The 18,312-nt window shown below is 37.0% G+C and overlaps 2 protein-coding genes across 4 annotated transcripts; one reads left to right on the top strand and one right to left on the bottom strand.

Moving 5' to 3' along the window:
* The first annotated feature begins 5,531 nt into the window (after positions 1–5,531).
* On the top strand, positions 5,532–18,154 carry aspdh (aspartate dehydrogenase domain containing). 3 transcript variants are annotated; one of them, XM_051714680.1, is made up of 10 exons: positions 5,532–8,309; positions 8,462–8,593; positions 8,669–8,821; positions 13,244–13,300; positions 13,489–13,633; positions 13,760–13,844; positions 14,005–14,154; positions 14,383–14,606; positions 17,581–17,720; positions 18,029–18,154. In XM_051714680.1, exons 4-10 carry the CDS (start codon positions 13,246–13,248, stop codon positions 18,064–18,066), a joined length of 837 nt encoding a protein of 278 aa, XP_051570640.1. In that variant the 5' UTR covers positions 5,532–8,309; positions 8,462–8,593; positions 8,669–8,821; positions 13,244–13,245; the 3' UTR covers positions 18,067–18,154. The 3 variants fall into 3 exon arrangements, with proteins under 3 accessions (XP_051570640.1, XP_051570641.1, XP_051570639.1); XM_051714681.1 differs by lacking the exons at positions 5,532–8,309; positions 8,462–8,593; positions 8,669–8,821 and adding an exon at positions 12,694–12,764; XM_051714679.1 differs by lacking the exons at positions 5,532–8,309; positions 8,462–8,593; positions 8,669–8,821 and adding an exon at positions 12,696–12,779.
* LOC127450510 (lysoplasmalogenase-like) lies at positions 8,809–12,301 on the bottom strand. Its single transcript, XM_051714695.1, has 3 exons — positions 11,484–12,301; positions 10,192–10,435; positions 8,809–8,942 (listed from the first exon to the last, which is right to left on the bottom strand). Exons 1-3 carry the CDS (start codon positions 11,532–11,534, stop codon positions 8,845–8,847), a joined length of 393 nt encoding a protein of 130 aa, XP_051570655.1. The 5' UTR covers positions 11,535–12,301; the 3' UTR covers positions 8,809–8,844.
* Positions 18,155–18,312: the final 158 nt, after the last annotated feature.

An 18,312-nucleotide genomic window follows, 5' to 3' on the forward strand; every position in this document is an offset into this window, starting at 1 on the left:
GCCAATTAAGAACAGGGATACCATGGTCCTTAAACCAGATACTGGTTGCTTTGGCACTGTGTGCAGGTGCCAAGTCCTGTTGGAAAATGAAATCTGCATCTCCATAAAGTTGGTCAGCAGCAGGAAGCATGAAGTGCTCTAAAACTTCCTGGTATACGGCTGCGTTGACCTTGGACCTCAGAAAACACAGTGGACCAACACCAGCAGATGACATGGCACCCCAAACCATCACTGACTGTGGAAACTTTACACTGGACCTCAAGCAACGTGGATTGTGTGCCTCTCCTCTCTTCCTCCAGACTCTGGGACCCTGATTTCCAAAGGAAATGCAAAATTTACTTTCATCAGAGAACATAACTTTGGACCACTCAGCAGCAGTCCAGTCCTTTTTGTCTTTAGCCCAGGCGAGACGCTTCAGACGCTGTCTGTTGTTCAAGAGTGGCTTGACACAAGGAATGTGACAGCTGAAACCCATGTCTTGCATACGTCTGTGCGTAGTGGTTCTCCCCCACATTTTTGAATGGGTTTTGTTTCACAATCCTCTCCAGGGTGCGGTTATCCCTATTGCTTGTACACTTTTTTCTACCACATCTTTTCCTTCCCTTCGCCTCTCTATTAATGTGCTTGGACACAGAGCTCTGTGAACAGCCAGCCTCTTTTGCAATGACCTTTTGTGTCTTGCCCTCCTTGTGCAACGTGTCAATGGTCGTCTTTTGGACAACTGTCAAGTCAGCAGTCTTCCCCATGATTGTGTAGTACAGAACTAGACTGAGAGACCATTTAAAGGCCTTTGCAGGTGTTTTGAGTTAATTAGCTGATTAGAGTGTGGCACCAGGTGTCTTCAATATTGAACCTTTTCACAATATTCTAATTTTCTGAGATACTGAATTTGGGATTTTCCTTAGTTGTCAGTTATAATCATCAAAATTAAAAGAAATAAACATTTGAAATATATCAGTCTGTGTGTAATGAATGAATATAATATACAAGTTTCACTTTTTGAATGGAATTAGTGAAATAAATCAACTTTTTGATGATATTCTAATTATATGACCAGCACCTGTATATATATATATATATATATATATATATATATATATATATATATATATATATATATATATATATATACACGCACACACACACACACACACACACACACACACACATTGGCGTTGGCGACAGAGACCGCCGTGGGAGCGACAAGACAAGTTGAGAAAATGTAAACTTTATGCAAATGACGAGCGACATTCACGAGCGACTGCCAATGAGAGCGAAGACAGCAGAGCCACGTCATCTATCTCCTGGCAGACTTGGGGACGAGCGAACGCAAGACAGAGAAGTTTCAGCGTCGTGAGTGATTTTTACTGTTCTATATAATTTGTCTGTAACCACATGCATGGATCTAATAAAACAATGATGCGTGGAAATGCGTGTCAGAAACGGTCTGCATTCCGAGTGAGTTTGATTCATTCATTCATGATAGATTGATTGTCTTATTAATGATTTAATACACTGAACACTGCTGCACATTTTATAAAACACTCTACACTGCAGAATGTACAATTTTAGAGACAAGAGAACTGATTCCTTGTCAAACTGTAATGATATCTTAATTTAACCAGTACATTTTTTAAACGTTATTGCCAGACGTGCAGTCCTCCAATAACGTTACAGCGACAAACAGTAGGAACGCCCACTAGCGACACAGATCACTGAGTCTAGCGTGTGAACGCAGCTTAAAGGATGTAGATGCATATCATATACATTCATATTTTCCTTTGTATTTATTATTTATATCATTTATTTGTCTATTAAAGCATGTCATATTTAAAATGGCATATTTGAAATCTGAGATACCTTTTTGCCCTCTTAAAACAAATTTAATAATTTTCTTATAGATTTAACACTTATAAAAAATAAATAAAAATAAACATAAATTTTACTATTTAGCCTTTCTAGAGGAAAGAACAATAATTTTATAAATATAACACTGTCAGATGTATAACAGAGTTCTTATGGCATATTTAACCCGTAAAGCCTAATGTATCAAATTTTATACACTTAAATTCAACATAGTAATTTATTAACTTAAACATAGTGCTTTGAAACAATGATAGACTAGTCTTATAAAGCAAACATTTATTGTCAAAAAATGTCATCAACTTTAATTATAATGTTACCTTGAACTTTTAAAATAAGCTGTCATTTATCCCAACATAGAGTCACTTTTCGCGCAAGTCCACCGTCATTTTTTAACTGATCGATTTTTTTCCCCCCACAAATAAACACTAGATGGTGCCATAAACATGTGAAACTTGCATACCATGGGTTGTTTGGCTCATTTGCTTGAACAGGCAGTGAAACAGGATCCCTCAAACATTGTATATCATATTTGATACACACGGCTTATAAGGTCAACAGCCTAGTAATCTAATAAACAAATGGGAATTATTTGGGGATTTTGCAGTCTTGTGTCATGGTTATTTTAACATTTTTAAGACAGCCTTTAATTGTGATAATCGCCTCACTTCAGGGACTTGTGTAAAATTACATTGGTAATTTATTTGCAGTTATTTATTAAAGTAATTTGATCGCCCAGGCCACATTGACATTACTGTAGCCTAATATTACCATGCGCACACAGTTCGAAATGGCATGCTATCCATTCTCTTACTACTTCTGCCATATTTGTACATACGTCGCTGCGTGTGTAGTTTTAATCAAGCCCAAGGACATCATTTTCATGACATTAAGTGAACTGTGTGAATTACAGGGGGTCTAGGGTTGGCAACAGGAGACCCCCTGGAAAGCTAATTTGCGCATTCTTGGGGGGGCCTCGTTTGAAACAACGTTTAACGTTTAACTTTTTAACAATGTAGTAATGCATATATTCAGTTGACATCAAAATGCTTCTTTCTGTTCAGTGTAATTTTCTAAAAACCTGATCGTAATCTGAGCTGATCAGATTGGAGCAGCAGCGCAGCTCCCTCTCTCTCTCTCGACCTCCATCTTTCTCTCATACCGTGCATGTCCGTGGGACTGAATGTTTAAAATCTCGTTTTCCCTCTTTGTATGGTGGAATATAATAATCATTGAAACTCAACAAGATCACCATCGAGTGCTACAACGTCATGAAACGCAAACACCAGTGATGAGGTAGACCTGATGTCAGCAACACTTAAACAGTTTAAAGTTTGTCAGTCAGACACAAGTTAGTCAAGCACTTGTGGATGCACAAGACAAACAGTAGGCCTATGCCCCGAAAATGATAGAAATTCTAGTTTTATCAAAATGCCTTGAATGTAAATGTGTATATTGTGCACAAATTTGCAAAGAGTATAGAAATGTAAGCACAAAACAGCAAGCGGAATAATATTAATGTTATCATAAGATGACAGGGTTTCCATCTATTCCATCTATTTTTCCTGCCATCATCTATTATTTGTATTTAATAATTGTTTTTTGCACCAAAATGGCATAAAATGTTTTTCTGCATGTTTTTTCCATTTCCCCTTGCATTTTTTTCCCTTCTTTTACATATTGCGCCTAATGGGAAATACCTTTATTTTTTTATGTAATGTAATACAGGCAATCATTATGTTGTCTGCGTTTCCAGAATCAGTTAATGCAGGAAAGGGTCCACTCACCCTCTTTTTGCCCTCCTCCATGGACTGTGTTAATTCCGCCTTATTTTCAGCTTGGCAATTTTGCAATCAAGGAATTTTATAAATCAAGTTATCAATTTAAATCGATTAATTTTGACAGCCCTACTCTCCCATATATTTTGCCATTCTAACTGCACTTATTTCTATTGTTGGTATAAGTAGCAGAAGGTGGCAATAGACAAGAAATGCACATATTTATACCAACTTGTTGTTAACATTTCTTCAGTCACTTCGGCATTCCTACAGCTGATCCACTGCAGTGAAAACCCACCTTACAGTTGAATTGATTTATAAAACCTGACAACGATGCAGGTGTAACTTTGATAAACCCTTCAAGTCAGAGCCGGAAAGATTACACACAGATTTTGGTAAAGATTTATTTGGTGAGGTCATCTCCCTGTTGCTCTTGATCTTCATCAAAACTCCGATTGCACCACCTAGTGGTAAAGGCTAGTAGCAGCAAATGAAGATTGTGCATCATCACTCTACTGCTTTTTCTGCAATGCCAGGATGTAAAAGGTTGAATTTTCAAAAGAATTTTAACAACTGAAATTTTAGTGGGACCGAATATTACCTGTTAAAGATGAAATTTAAAAATACTGTTTTTTGTTTATTTCTTTGTTTGTTTTTTAACAGAATTTTGGAAGGTGAATATTTATTGTTGAATTTTTAATGATCAAGTTTTGTGTGAAATTTTTTCTATTGATATATCCACAGCTTAAATACACAGCCATATGGAATTGTATCCACAAAAGATGCAAGTACTGTTAGTGCAATACATTTATATTTATATTACATTTATATTGTAATTTTCAAAGACATTTGTCATTAAAATACTTCCACAGGGTCTCGCACGCACATACCCAACACAAGCCATAGATGGCTGTGTGCTGTGAATGGGTATCATCCATCTTTCAGTTAACTAATACAGTCGAATGGCTTATTATAGCCACACCTACATAGTGTCAAATTATTTTTTGAAGTTCACTTTAGAAATTTACAGTGTTTAATGAATTAAATAGAGTGTGGTGGAACCTAACTAAATATTTAGTACTTTATTAGACTTTTAAAGCCAAATAAATCTAAATAAATCATCTTTTTTTTCTCCCCTTTTCTCCCCAATTTGGAATGCACAATTCCCAATGCGCTCTAAGTCCTCATGGTGGCGTAGTGACTCGCCTCAGTCTGGTTGGCGGAGGACGAATCTCAGTTGCCTCCGCATTTTATCATGTGGCTTGTTGAGCACATTATTGCAGAGACCTAGCGTGTGTGGAGGCTCACGCTAGTCTCCGTGGCATCCACGCACAACTCACCACGTGCCCCATTGAGAGCGAGATTGTGCGGATTGACGGTCCCAGAAGCGGAGGCAACTGAGACTTGTCCTCTGTCACCCGGATTGAGGTGAGTAACCGAGCCACCACGAGGACCAACTAAGTAGTGGGAATTGGGCATTCCAAATTGGGAGAAAAGGGGATCAAAAAAATGTAAAAACAAATAGTGAGCTATTATGAAAATCCTTAATGCAGTTTCTGAATAATGATGTTTTCTCAGAATCCTACGTCATGCTTGCTTATACGTTAACTGTAAATTTCATGGAGAACGTAAATATTAGTCCTTTTTATATGTTTGCTTTCAAAGCAATGTGTATAATTTCTGTGTTTTCAAACTGGTTTCTGAAAACACCCTTCATCTGCCATTGGTCAACTAACACATAGGCTTCTATTTTCGTGAGGACGTGAAACTGATCCTATTCATTTCTGTGAGAGCACTAATTCTAAGCGCAATTGTCATGCCAGAATAAAGCGTAAGGGGGCGTGGGTGGGAGTGTTTGTATCTGTGGGTGCATGCACACAAACTGTGGGTGTATTGTATGTAATTAAATAAAGTGGCGCAAAGTGGAATTTGCTTTTGTCCTGAGCAATAGGTCATTGAGCTAAGATATTTGAGAAGCACCTTAATTCTTAGTGCCAAGTCTAAAATCAGTTCCTGTATTTGCAGTTTGAAGATTCTATCAGCAGGTGGTAATAAAGTTCATGGCAATCCCTGACAATCATGTCCCTGACAATCACTGTTGTAGTCATTTTATGAAACCAAAAATGTATGAGATTTGTGTTAAACTTTCTAGGTCATGGTTTATTTTTTAATTATTCTTATTATTATGTTTATATTTACAATTGTATTTATGAACTAATTTGTATTAATATTTTTCCACCTGTTGTCATAGAGTGATTTTTAAGTCACTGTAAAAAGATGGAAGAAGTTGGAGAGGGTTCGTTATTTTGATTAAAAAAAAATTGTAAGTGTTATTTGAATTTAGAAATGTTTTTGGTTTAAGTTTTTTGTGTTTCAATAAATGCATTTAATTTTTAAAGAAAAAAGTCTTAAAAGACTTTTAAAAAGTCTTACATTTACTTTTTAATATTTAAGGCCATAAAAAGTCTGCTCGTTTGCATATATTTTGGGGCTTGAAAAGAGGAGATGCTTGTGTGGATTATGAGGTGAATTCATCAAATACCAAACAATGGGGAAATTTAAGTTTTAGTGGCTCGAAACTAATGAGTTCTAAGCTTTAGTATAAAGTAAACATTAGGTAATCAGGGCCTGGAATTTGGCATGGGATTCCGGGTTTTGCGCACAATTTTAAGAATTTCCGCATGTTCCACTTTCAAAATGCGGGGAATTCCAGCACACTTTTATTCACTTAAACATGTAGCTGAGAATAAGTAAACAATCCAGACTGATGAACAAATCAAATCACAATTTTACTGAATTTAAGATGTTACAGATGTATAACCTTCAGAAACCTGTTAAACCGACATGCAAATTGCATAATACCACGTCTCTGTAAGCGGGCGATGCGATAAAAAACTATCGCTCCTGTTTATATTCAACGAAGCTGTCAATGTGGCAACTTGCAAGAGTGCAAGGTTGGAGCCAAGTCACAGCACGCATTGTTTCAAAGCAGCTTTACAGAAAAGTATGCTGTAACAGAAAGTGAAGCTGTAATGTCTGAAATGTCTTAAAGTCATCATTGTGCAGTTTGATGAAAAACCTAATGGTGTACAAGTGATAGTTTATCCAAAAAGGAACATTTTGTCATCACTTACTCACCTTCATGCTGTTGCAAGTCTTTATGACTTTCTTTTTTCAGTGGAACTCAAAAGGAGATGTTAGGGAGAATGTTAGTTTCAGTTACCATTCACTTTCATTGAACGGAAAAAAATATATGCTGTGACAGCGAATGGTGACTGAGACTAACCTTTTACTTAATATCTCATTATTTTTATTTTTTAACGGAAGAGAGAAATTCATACAGGCTAAGAATAAGTAATACAGAGTTGATTAAGGATGACAGAAATTTCACTTTTGAATGGATTGCCCTTTAACTACCTGTTGATATATTTGTTGAAGATATCTGCTAAGAACAGACATCCAAGGTGTGGTTTTGTATTGACCTGTATATACCCTGCTGTAGAAATGAAGTGCGTACAAATAAATAAATAAATAAATAAATCCACAGCCTAATCTGGAAGACCGGTACAATAACTGTTAATACTAGCCATGATGTGTGTGTCACTTGATCAACATGATTAATAATACATACAGTACATTCTCTATAACTGAACAGAGCCTTCATCCAAATCCTGACAAGAACCACATTTTCCATGTGTATAGAAGGAGTTTGTTACTGTAATAGAAATATGCCTGACATTCAACAAGGACGCAGTTAATGCACAAAAGAACGTAAGTCCATATTTCTTATGAATGTGCTGTCTTTGTTTATGTCACTGGTGCTTGACAGTGAATGGACTGCAATAACTGGAGAGGAACCTCTTAAATTGCACTTGACCCATCCCATTGGCACTTTGCGCACGCAATGTTGCCAGTCCCACTTGCATCTAGACTTAGCGCATGTTTACACGAAAATACCAAAACTTCATGGCCATGCCCCTTGACTTTGCGAGTATGATTTATCACATAGAGCTGCGATGCACTGTGTTTAGGGTCTAGTGCTTTTAAAACAGGGCCCATAGTCCCGCCTCAAACTCACGGCTGCTCAAAACAAATAGAAGAATGTTGAAAGTGCCACAGAGCCACAGTGTTTACACTTTTTGGGAGATTCAACCTACAAATGGTTTACTTATAATTGTTTCTACATATTAGAATTGGATAGAAGAAAGTATTTGAAGATCAAAATAAAAAATCCCCTTTCTGGAGATTTAAATGTAATAATAATAATAATAATGGAGAAAGACCTTTAGCAAGTTTTTCTACAACCTATATATGCTACAAAAATAAGTCATAAACGAATTAAAAATGTATTTTTCTATATTGCCAGCAACTGATGAATTATCATTAATTAATCAATAATAATAATCCCATTACACATTTTGTCATCACCTCCTTTATTTCTATTCAAGTATGATACTCTCCTCTGCTCTTAAAAATACATGCACAGGGCTCATTTTTAAACATGTGAAGCATCTGAGCTTGTCAGGTAAAAAATCTATCTATGTTAGGGAAAAAACTTGTCAGAATTTAACCAGTTTTAGTTTGTGTCACACAGAGCCTGTTGTGAGGAATTAGGCCTTCATCAGCTGCTGTAGAGAGGTCAGCAGGAAGAATCGTATTAATTGATAGGTCAGTGAACTATTTTTTATATTTAGGGATGTTAGTACTCACTTAAGTGAGTCACATCTACTCAGTCCTGCATTTACTGCTAAACAGACCCAGGTTTATCCAAGATGGTCCTTTTTAACACAGTGATGATACACAAATTTTGGCTTGTGTAGCATGGGTCCTCATGGCTGAGCTAATATCCTGTGTCCACCACAATCTTATGACCTCTTCCATTTATGAAAATCGTCAGCGTCTTCATCCAGCATTGCCTTCACGTCACCCAGTGCAATCATCAGCTGTGCCAGGTAGTATGTTATCATAATGATGTGCTTTTCGTATTTAAGATCAACGACATTGAACTTTGTTATTGCAATTGTAAGGTCCGAAGCCATGAAGACCAGGCTGCCCAGCAGGAGAAATGGTCGCTGAGTTCGAACAGCCAGTGTGGCCATGATAACGATGAGGAGGGTGTAACACCCTATGGCTGGAACGAGAAGATCACCGTCTGGATCAAGCTGGAGGAACGGCACCAAGTAAGCATAAATTCCACCGCCGATCAACCAGAGCAGGAGGTATAGGATGAAGAATATGGAAGAGGAGGATGTGGTAGAATATCGAGAGGAGAGGAAAGACACAGAGTAAAGCATCCCATTCCTAAAAAGGAGGGAGAGAGAGACAAATAAACAGATATCAGTGTGGATTATAGATTAAAATGGCAAGTGATATTAGAGGTGCACTCAGTAAGTTTTTGTTCATGTCATCTTGGACCTAAACTGACACCAAGTGGTGTGGATGCAGCATCATTCAAATGCAGTTGTTTTCAGTTACTGATGCCATTGTAAACATTAACTTTTCACAGTCAGGCATGATTCATTTAATCCATGAGTAAAAGTGTACAATAACAGGGTGGTTAATGAGATTAAGCAAATAGTATTTTACTGGTCATGTGACCCTAACATGGCAGCGCCCATGAGGAGGCCCTCTCCATGTAGAATGAAACAGATTTTATTAGGTACTGATATGACTGGAGTTTTCATCTCATGTGAGACACCATGAGTACATACTTCCATTTTAAAATTACAATTAATTTCTTTAGGATTAAAACTTTTTTAATGAGGAAAAAATTACTTAATGCACCTTTCAGCAAAACAGTTTCAGTGCACATTTTGCCCCAAACTCAAAAGAAAAAAAAATGAAATTGTATTTTGCATAAAGAATATGAATACTGCAATCAAAAAATATTATTATAAGATTTATGCATTTCAGTTTCATAACAAAATTCCATCAAACTGAATTGAGGAATCTTTAATAACATAAAATGGAGAAAAAAACTAAATATTTGAAGTTTTATTAATTTTAATTTTATTTAATTTTGTTAAACATTACACAATTCAATGTGATGGAATTTTGTTAAAAATGTAAATGCGTAAATCTTAAAAAATAGGCTAAACTGTTATTTTGATTGTGTGTTTAGGACTGCAGTGTTCATTGACGTTCTATGGTAACTAAGCACAATTTCCCTTTAAATTCCTTCTACCATAATCCATCCAGAAGTTTTACGTTTTGTTTGTAATTCCCATTATTCTCAATGGCAAATCTCATTAGATTCTCATTACTTTAATAGCAGCACTCTTTTACTGTATTTCAGTAAAAAAAATAGTTATAACATCATTTTTATATGAGCATGAATTAAAAGCAGAACAACAAATTCTGCCATGGTTTATAGTATAAAAACGTAATTTTTCAATTTAAATAATGTATCATATATATATATATATATATATATATATATATATATATATATATATATTATTTTTTTTTTTGGCATGTTCTTGACACATTTTATGATATTTACACTAATAGAGTTGGTAAGATATGGGGACATATGAGGAGTGAACTTTACCATGGATAAAAAGTTGTGGCCAGACAAGGCAGCAGTCTCCGCCCACTGAGAACAGCAATCCTCCAGCCACGCCCATTAGACTCCGCCCTCCATTATAGCTGAACACCAGAAAAGCCAGAGAGAGGATAGGGGTGGCCTTTATGCCAGCAGCCAGGACCGAGGGTGAGGAGTCTGGGATCCACAAATAGAAATATATTGTGCAGGATGCGAAAAATGGGAGGAGATAAAGAAATAAAACACAGGACTGTAAAAGAAAAGATTGGAAAGAATGGAAGAATGGAAACAAAGGCATCAGTGACGCAAAAAATACTGAGTATCAAAACTTCTGTTCACACATGATGGAATCAGAGTCAGAAAAGCTGTTTGTGTGGAAGACAAATAGACAAACTGTGTGTGTATGTGACAGTGAAATGGATGTGTTACAAGTGCGCATACAAGCCCACTAGAGTTGAACTTCACAGACCACATTAGAACCTGATAACCCGATCGACAACACGATAATGCAGATTTGCTCTGTACATCATCAGGAAGATCAGACCCTTCCTATCTGAGCATGCTACACAACTCCTTGTCCAGGCTCTTGTTATATCTAGACTGGACTGCTGCAATGCCCTTCTGGCAGGACTTCCTACATGTACTGTCAAACCTCTGCAGTTGATCAAGAATGCAGCAGCATGATTGGTCTTCAACGAGCCCAAGAGAGCTCACATCATGCCACTCTTAACTGAACTGCACTGGTTGCCAGTGATTGCTTGCATCAAGTCTAAAGCATTGATACTCAGTTACAGAACCACCCCCCATGTACACTCGACACTTCAAGTCTACGTGCCCTCCAGAAGCTTACGATTGGCAAGTGAGCATTGCCTCGTGGTGCCATCTCACAGGGGCGCAAAATCACTTTCCCGGACCTTCACTTCAGCTGTTCCTCATTGGTGGAACAACTTGCCAATCCCCACCCAAGCAGCTGATTCTCCAGCCACCTTCAAGAAACATCTAAAGATGCATTAATTTGGCAGCACTCGACCCAATCCTACTAATGTCTTCTTTCTTCTTCTTTAAATAATTTTTTTTATTAAATATTCTCAATTCATTCTTTCACAATTGTCTCTCTCCTTCCTTGCTACTTGTGCTTCTCTGAGCAATTTGCAACTTTGTATTATAGCAGTTCTCTTATTAGTTAGGATGAATCACTTCTATTGTGTTCTTCATTTGTAAGTCGTTTTGGATAAAATGAATAAATATAAATGTAAACAAGAGCAAAGTGCACCTGTGTGTGTAGTTTCTGTAATTACCGTGTTCCTGCGTTGTCTGCGATCATAAGCATTTGTTTCCAGGATATCCATCTCTCTCCTACCCTGAACACAGTTCTCGGATGTGGGGATGCTTATTCCACGATTGGGAGATCTTTAAAGCCTCTGGGAACTATGTATGCCAGTGTGCTTCACTGAGTATGATCTGAACTTTGGACCAATATGAGTGATGCGTTATCTGTCAGATTGTTCTGTCATAAACAGAGTACACCCTACACTCTCCCTCTTTCTGTGCCCGTATCTCTTTCTTTCTCCCTCTCTCTTGCTCCCTCTCTCTCTGGTATGGCCTATTACCCTGTAGTGACATCATCAGTAAGAGCAAATGTTTGATGATTGAGACACAAGTTCAGGCAAATAAACCTTCTGCATTTTAATTAATGAATATTCTCTCACTTTCTTTTTAGTTGTGACTCTTTTGACTTTTTCATCTTTTAATTCCTTGCCATACATTCTCTCCATTGGCTTTTCAGTCTTGTGTGTCTGCACAGTAATTTTGCGTAATACAAGCATGTTATCATTACGTTTTATAATTATTATAATTGTTATTGTATTAATTCTAAAAATGTTTTATGATTATTAGCTTCTCTTATGGTATTGGCTTTGGTGGCATAGTTTTACAGTGATCAAATATTAAAACTGTAGCAATGGATATGGAAGCATCACTATTTGTCCCCACATAAGGGTGACACAGACCTTTATAAAGTGATTTAAAAAGGAAAAGAAAAGCATACTAAATCGTATTTTAAAGAAAATGTAAAAAGGTTTTGTGAGGGTCAGGTTTAGGGATAGGTGTAGGGTTAGGTGATGTAATATATCATTACCTCAGCATTAAAACCAAGTCAATGGCAAGAACCCAGCATGATAGGGAAAACAAACATGTGTTTGTGTTTGTATATATTTCTATAGCTACGTTTAAATGTGGACCGTGAATAAACTACATTTGCTCTGGGATTTGAATGTAACATTAATTAAATGTAACAATTAAATAGGTTTATAAGGTGTCATTTGAGACCTGTTGATTGATGGCACCAAACAACTTAATGAGGGGTTCTTCAGTTTGGGTTCAAAACTCGATTGTTGCCATGATCACTACTGTCCTTCAGAATAGCTAAAAGCCTGTGAATTCACATAAAGGTCTAATCATTAACACTCCTGCTCAACTTGAACTTTAACCCCTCTATCCCACAATCCCTAAAGATCAAACACCACAAAGAGAAAAATCGAGGAACTTTGAGAAGACAGAGAGTGAGAAATAGGGAAAAGGTGAGGAATTGACAGGTAAGTGAAGGCTGTGAGGAGTTGTTGAGATCACTGTGCTGGAGATAAAGGGGAATATATACTGTAGATTGTCACTGAAATTGAGGTGGAGAGGATGGAAGAGAGGAGGAGCCACACTGTTAATACTAAGAGAATGTGTTAGAGAGAAATGTAATACAGCAAATTCTGTTGTTATGCATGAGTTTGACAAAGTTGAGGCCTGCATTTTAGCATTTCGTGGTCTCTTGCTTGCCCTTGTGAAACACTTATAACATGTCATAAAGATCTAGCAAACCCAAGTCTTAAATAACTAGCCTTGTGCGTTTTTTGTAACAGAACAATAGATTGTTTGTTTAGGTTGTTCTACAATAGGTTGTTGCATCGGTGTGGATTATCTGCAGTGTACCTGAACTTCTATAACAGAAAAACAGAATAGGCATTCTAGTAATGGCTCCTCTGATGAAATCCATTTTATCACTTTGCAGATATGGCTGACAGATCTTTAGCCTTGAAGATTGGAATAGTGGGATATGGACATTTGGGTGAGTCCAATAAAATGTTTTGAACATCCACTAAAGCATTTCTCTTTAGATTTTTACTAATTTTGCACTGACATAATAAGATAGAATTCTAAGAATTGTAATCACACTAATGTTCAGCTTATTATGTTCTGTTTAAGCCCTCATGTGAGCATGGAGCTGGTATTACATTTTTTTTTTTCCTCCTTCAGGTCAGTTTCTTGTCGAGAGGATCCAAAGGGAGGGACCCGAGGTGGGGCTGCAGTTGGCATTTGTTTGGAATCGAAATTCGGATAAACTGAAAGATTCGGTGCCCAAAGAGCTCATTGTAGACAATCTCTTAGACATCACACACAGGTATATCTTCCCATTTTTGTTTTTATGCATCTGGGTATATACATTGCATATATTTCTTTAATGTACAGTATGAGGTACAATGAAAGAAGACGACTTGTAGGGGCACTGAATTTTATGTGTGTTTAGGGACACTGATGTAATCGTGGAGGTGTGTCATCCACAGATAGTAAAAGAGTTTGGGGTCAGATTTCTTTCACATGCTCACTTCCTGGTACGGTTCCCTCTATATTATAACCTTACATTGAATACATAGTGTATGTGCAGTCCTCTTTGCTACAGTATTTATGTATATTTCAGCATAATTCCCAGCTGCTTTGCAAGTTTTTGTCAATTTGTACATAATGTAATGGTCATTTTTGCCTCTTCCTCAGGTGGGCAGTCCTTCTGCCCTCTCTGACCCCCAGCTTGAGCAGGAACTCCGCACTGCTGCAAAGCAGCATAGCAAAACACTTTACGTGCCCAGTGGTGCATTATGGGGAGGCCAAGATATTCAGAGAATGAATGACAATGGAACATTGCGGGTGAGGCAATTCTGTTCCAATTGTTTCCAATGAAGGAAATTTATGAACTGTGAATTCAAATCCATGATTTTCTATGAAAACATTGACAGTAGACCTTCATTAAAAATATTTTACCTCTTGTTTTGATTTGAAACACTAAACCTCTGTGGCCCTGCCTTTAGAATACAGTAAAACACTGCAGACAAACAATCTTTGGGTGAAAAAGTACTTCTTGTATCCCTCTCACAGGCTCTTTCCATTCGAATGTCTAAGCATCCCTCTTGTTTCCGGCTGACTGGAGGTCTGCTCTCTGATTGGACAGAAGGAGAGGGGAGGCGGGTCTTGTACCACGGCTCAGTGGCAAAACTCTGCCCCATCGCTCCAAACAACGTGAACACCATGGCAGCTGCGGCCATAGCTGCATCAACACTGGGGTTCTGTGGTGTCACTGGAGAAATCGTTTCAGACACAGCGTGAGTCACTAACAACTAAATAGTTTTCTACAACTTTCACAACTGAAGTGATTAGCACTTCTTTAGGATGTTTGGGTGGGAGGGCTTTCCGCCCCACAATTAAACATGTTTCATGAGAAATGGTCTTTACAATGGACCGATCCAAATATCGGGACACTCTTAAAGGGATAGTTCACACAAAAATTAAAATTCTATCATGATTTACTCCTGGCATCCTAGATGTAAATGACATTCTTTCTTTTGCAGAGCACAAATTAAGATTTTTAGAAGAATATTTGACAGGGATGCAAACTCATCAGGGGTGAAAAAGGTGACAAAGATGTGAACCCACCCCCCACATTTTAAATATCAGCTTTAAAATGTGGATTTACAGTCGATTTTAGCATGAGAATATAGGGCAAAACTCCCTAGAATTAATGTAATCTTACTGCTACAAAAGTAATGTAAGGGGACATCAGTTCAGGGCACTTAAAAAAAAAAAAAAAAACAGTCAAAAGAGTGCAGAACCGGGTCCACATTTTTATTAAAGTGCATTGCATCCACTATACAATAAAGTTCATCAAACAAAACAAAAACACAATATGAACAACAACTGAGAAATCCAATGGAAAACACAGCTTATGTTATATTTTGGTAGAAAGAGAGACTGTCCTTATTTCTTCTTTTTGTCCTGTACTAGGTCTCAAGTGCCTGCTTTTTTAGTTTTGCTGCATGCTTGAGCCTAATGTTAATGTTAGGGGCTAACGCATGGCTCAACATTAAGCACTGTCATGGTCATTCACTTGTCCGGAGACAAAAACAAAAGAAAGGACATAAGAAAAAAAAGAAAAAGAAAATCCTCCATCGTCATCATTAACACCTAATAGGGATTAAGAACACAGTGCAGAAAGATGGTAAATCATTACTCAACCTCAAGCCTGTATGAATTTCTCTCTTCTGAGGAACACAAAATTAGATTTTTGTCAGAATGTTAGTCACAAGCACTATTCACTGTCGCTGCATCTTTTTTCTCCATAAAATAAAAGTGAATTGAGACTGAAACTAACATTCTCCCTAACTTCTCCTTTTGAGTTCCACGGAAGATAGAAAGTTAGACAGGTTTGGAACAACATGAAGGTGAGTAATGATGACAGAATTAGATCCATTAGATAATGCATTAGCTATCATGAACTAACAATTAACAATATTTTACAGCATTTATCAATCTTAGTTAATATTAGTTACAAAAAAAAAAAAAAAAATTTGAAAAAAAAAATACAGTTGTTCATTGTTAGTTCATAGTGCATGAACTAATGTTAACATACACAACTTTTTATTTTAATGTATGAAAATGTATTAATATGCTGTATGTTGAAATTATCATTAACCAAGATGAATAAATTATATAAAAGTGGTGTTTATTGTTAGTTCATGTTAACTGATGTAGTTAACTAACGTTAACAAATGGAACTTTTTTGTAAAGTGTTACCCAATTTTCATTTTTGGGTAAATCATTTCTTAGAGAGTACAAGTCAATTCTCACCAGTTGCATTAAAAACAGCTGTTTAATATTGACAAAATACATTGAAAATGTTAACAGATAAAATCCTGAGAGAACCTTGCTGCTAAATCAGTTATGTTGTATATTCAAAACAGATATGCTTATTAAAGATAGATAATATGTTTTCATTGTGTGTAATTTATTAATGTTATAGTATTAATAATATCATAATGTATATCGTTATATACTTATTCAAATTGACTGATTCACATGGCAGAGAAAATACATCGGATACATACATTAGATTGAGCTCTAGAAAGATGAGAGATATAATGGTTGCATAAGGTTGTTTTAAGCAATTCTTTTCACTCTACAGATGGTATTATTACACAGCGTTTTTGCAACTTCTGTCTTTCTTGCTGTATTAAGAGGGAGCGCCACGATGTGACGAGACAAAATTAGATCTCTCCAACGTTGCGTGCTTGCGATGAAGACAACTTTGTTGATTATAAACTGGAGCAAAAGTTTTATTGCATCGCTCGCTTATAGAGACGTGGCACAACACCATTTGCATGTCCAATTAACAGGTTTATATATGTACAATCTAAAGTTTAGTAAATAGGCGCTTCCCTACTGTGCGTGCTCACAAGCTGCTGAAAGCTGCACGACGAGTGAAGTCGAGTGGGAGAGATGGCGACACAATTGAGGCAGTGGCGGTTCGGGGGGGGGGGCCTGACCGAAGCCTGGCCTCCCCATGCCCCCCACAGGTCAGACAAAACTCCACTCACAACCCCCGGATCTACACAAACCTTTTTTGGATGTCAAGTTAGCATCCCTGATTTCAGCTCTGTATGTCCTCACAGTGCAAGTGAATGGGTGCCAAAATTTTGAAGCTCCAAAATCGACATAAAGGGAGCATGAAAGTAATCCACATGACTCCAGTGGTTAAATCCATATCTTCAGAAGCGATATGGTGTGGGTGAGAAAAAAGATCAATATTTAAGTAATTTTTTTATCATAAATTCTCCTCCCTGTCCAGTAGGGGGCGAAATGCACGAAGAATGTGAAAGTAAAAGTGAAGTGCAGATTGACTGAGCAAGGAGGATAATTTATAGTAAAAAAATACTTAAATATTGATCTGTTTCTCACCAACACCTATCATATCGCTTCTGAAGACATGGATTTAACCGCCAGAGTCATCTGGAGTACTTCTATATTTCTCTTGAGTGGATTTACGAGCTTCAAAATTTTGGCATCCATTCACCAGCATTGTATGGTCCTAAAGAGCTGAGAAAGTCTTCTAAAAATCTTCGTTTGTGTTCAGCAGATGAAAGAAAGTCATACACATCTTGGATGGCATGAGGGTGAGTGAATGATGAGAGAATTTTCCTTTTAGGGTGAACTATTCCTTTAAGAGAGAGTAATAGCAACAAGAACCTAAAATAAATATTTTTTTTTCTTTTGGTCAAATCTCCCTACCGCTTGTCTCTCCAGATTGGCAGACTATCATATTGTGGAGGTTGAGGTAACTGGTCCAGATGGGTTCTCGGTAAAAACAGTGCGACAGAACCCAGCCAAACTGGGAGCAGTTACAGGAAATGCAACATACAACTCCTTTTGGAGCAGCTTACTAGGTATGTGTGCAAGAAAGATGCAATAGATGCATTACACTGATGGAGTAAAGAGCCAAAAACCACAGTATGCACAGTAAGCCAAACCTGGTATTTTGCAGAGAAAGAAAATATCCAGATTTTCTTTATTATTATTATTATAATAATAATTTTTTTTTGAAAACCTATTATCCTATCATCTTTTTTCATTCTATTGTTTTTTGACCTACAAAAAAAAATGTAAAAGTGAATGAAAACCTTGTCCAAAATTGTATATTAGAAACTTATTCTGGTTGTTTCTCTGTCTGCTCTGTCTGTCTTTTTTTGTTCAGTATGTAAGGGTCATGGAGGGAGGGTGTTTTTGTGCTGATGACAGTGGACCACTGCAGAATGTGTGTAGCTACACACACACAAAAAAAAAGTTGCATTCGAATAAAACATATTTAAAATAAAAACAAGTGCAGTGTCATTTTTATAATGATATAGACTTTAATCTGAATTCTACAGCTGTGACAGACATACAGTGAAACTCATACAGTGTGCAGGGGTATATTTGTGCTACAGTACTAATGATGCTCCAGTGTATTAGTTTAGCTGGCTGGCTTTGGCTGCATTA

The sequence above is a fragment of the Myxocyprinus asiaticus genome, chromosome 13 (assembly GCF_019703515.2).
Source record: "Myxocyprinus asiaticus isolate MX2 ecotype Aquarium Trade chromosome 13, UBuf_Myxa_2, whole genome shotgun sequence".
In the NCBI taxonomy this organism is placed as follows: domain Eukaryota; kingdom Metazoa; phylum Chordata; class Actinopteri; order Cypriniformes; family Catostomidae; genus Myxocyprinus; species Myxocyprinus asiaticus.

Excerpts from the sequence above, each read along its gene's own strand:
- aspdh (XM_051714680.1), top strand. The coding sequence starts at position 13,246 with ATGGCTGACAGATCTTTAGCCTTGAAGATTGGAATAGTGGGATATGGA. Across the intron at positions 13,845-14,004 it reads TTTCACATGCTCACTTCCTG|GTGGGCAGTCCTTCTGCCCT; the intron begins GTACGGTTCCCT and ends CCTCTTCCTCAG. Across the intron at positions 14,607-17,580 it reads GAAATCGTTTCAGACACAGC|ATTGGCAGACTATCATATTG; the intron begins GTGAGTCACTAA and ends TTGTCTCTCCAG.
- LOC127450510 (XM_051714695.1), bottom strand. The coding sequence starts at position 11,534 with ATGGATATCCTGGAAACAAATGCTTATGATCGCAGACAACGCAGGAAC. Across the intron at positions 10,436-11,483 it reads GCAGACAACGCAGGAACACG|TCCTGTGTTTTATTTCTTTA; the intron begins GTAATTACAGAA and ends TTTCTTTTACAG. Across the intron at positions 8,943-10,191 it reads GCCACAACTTTTTATCCATG|GAATGGGATGCTTTACTCTG; the intron begins GTAAAGTTCACT and ends CCTCCTTTTTAG.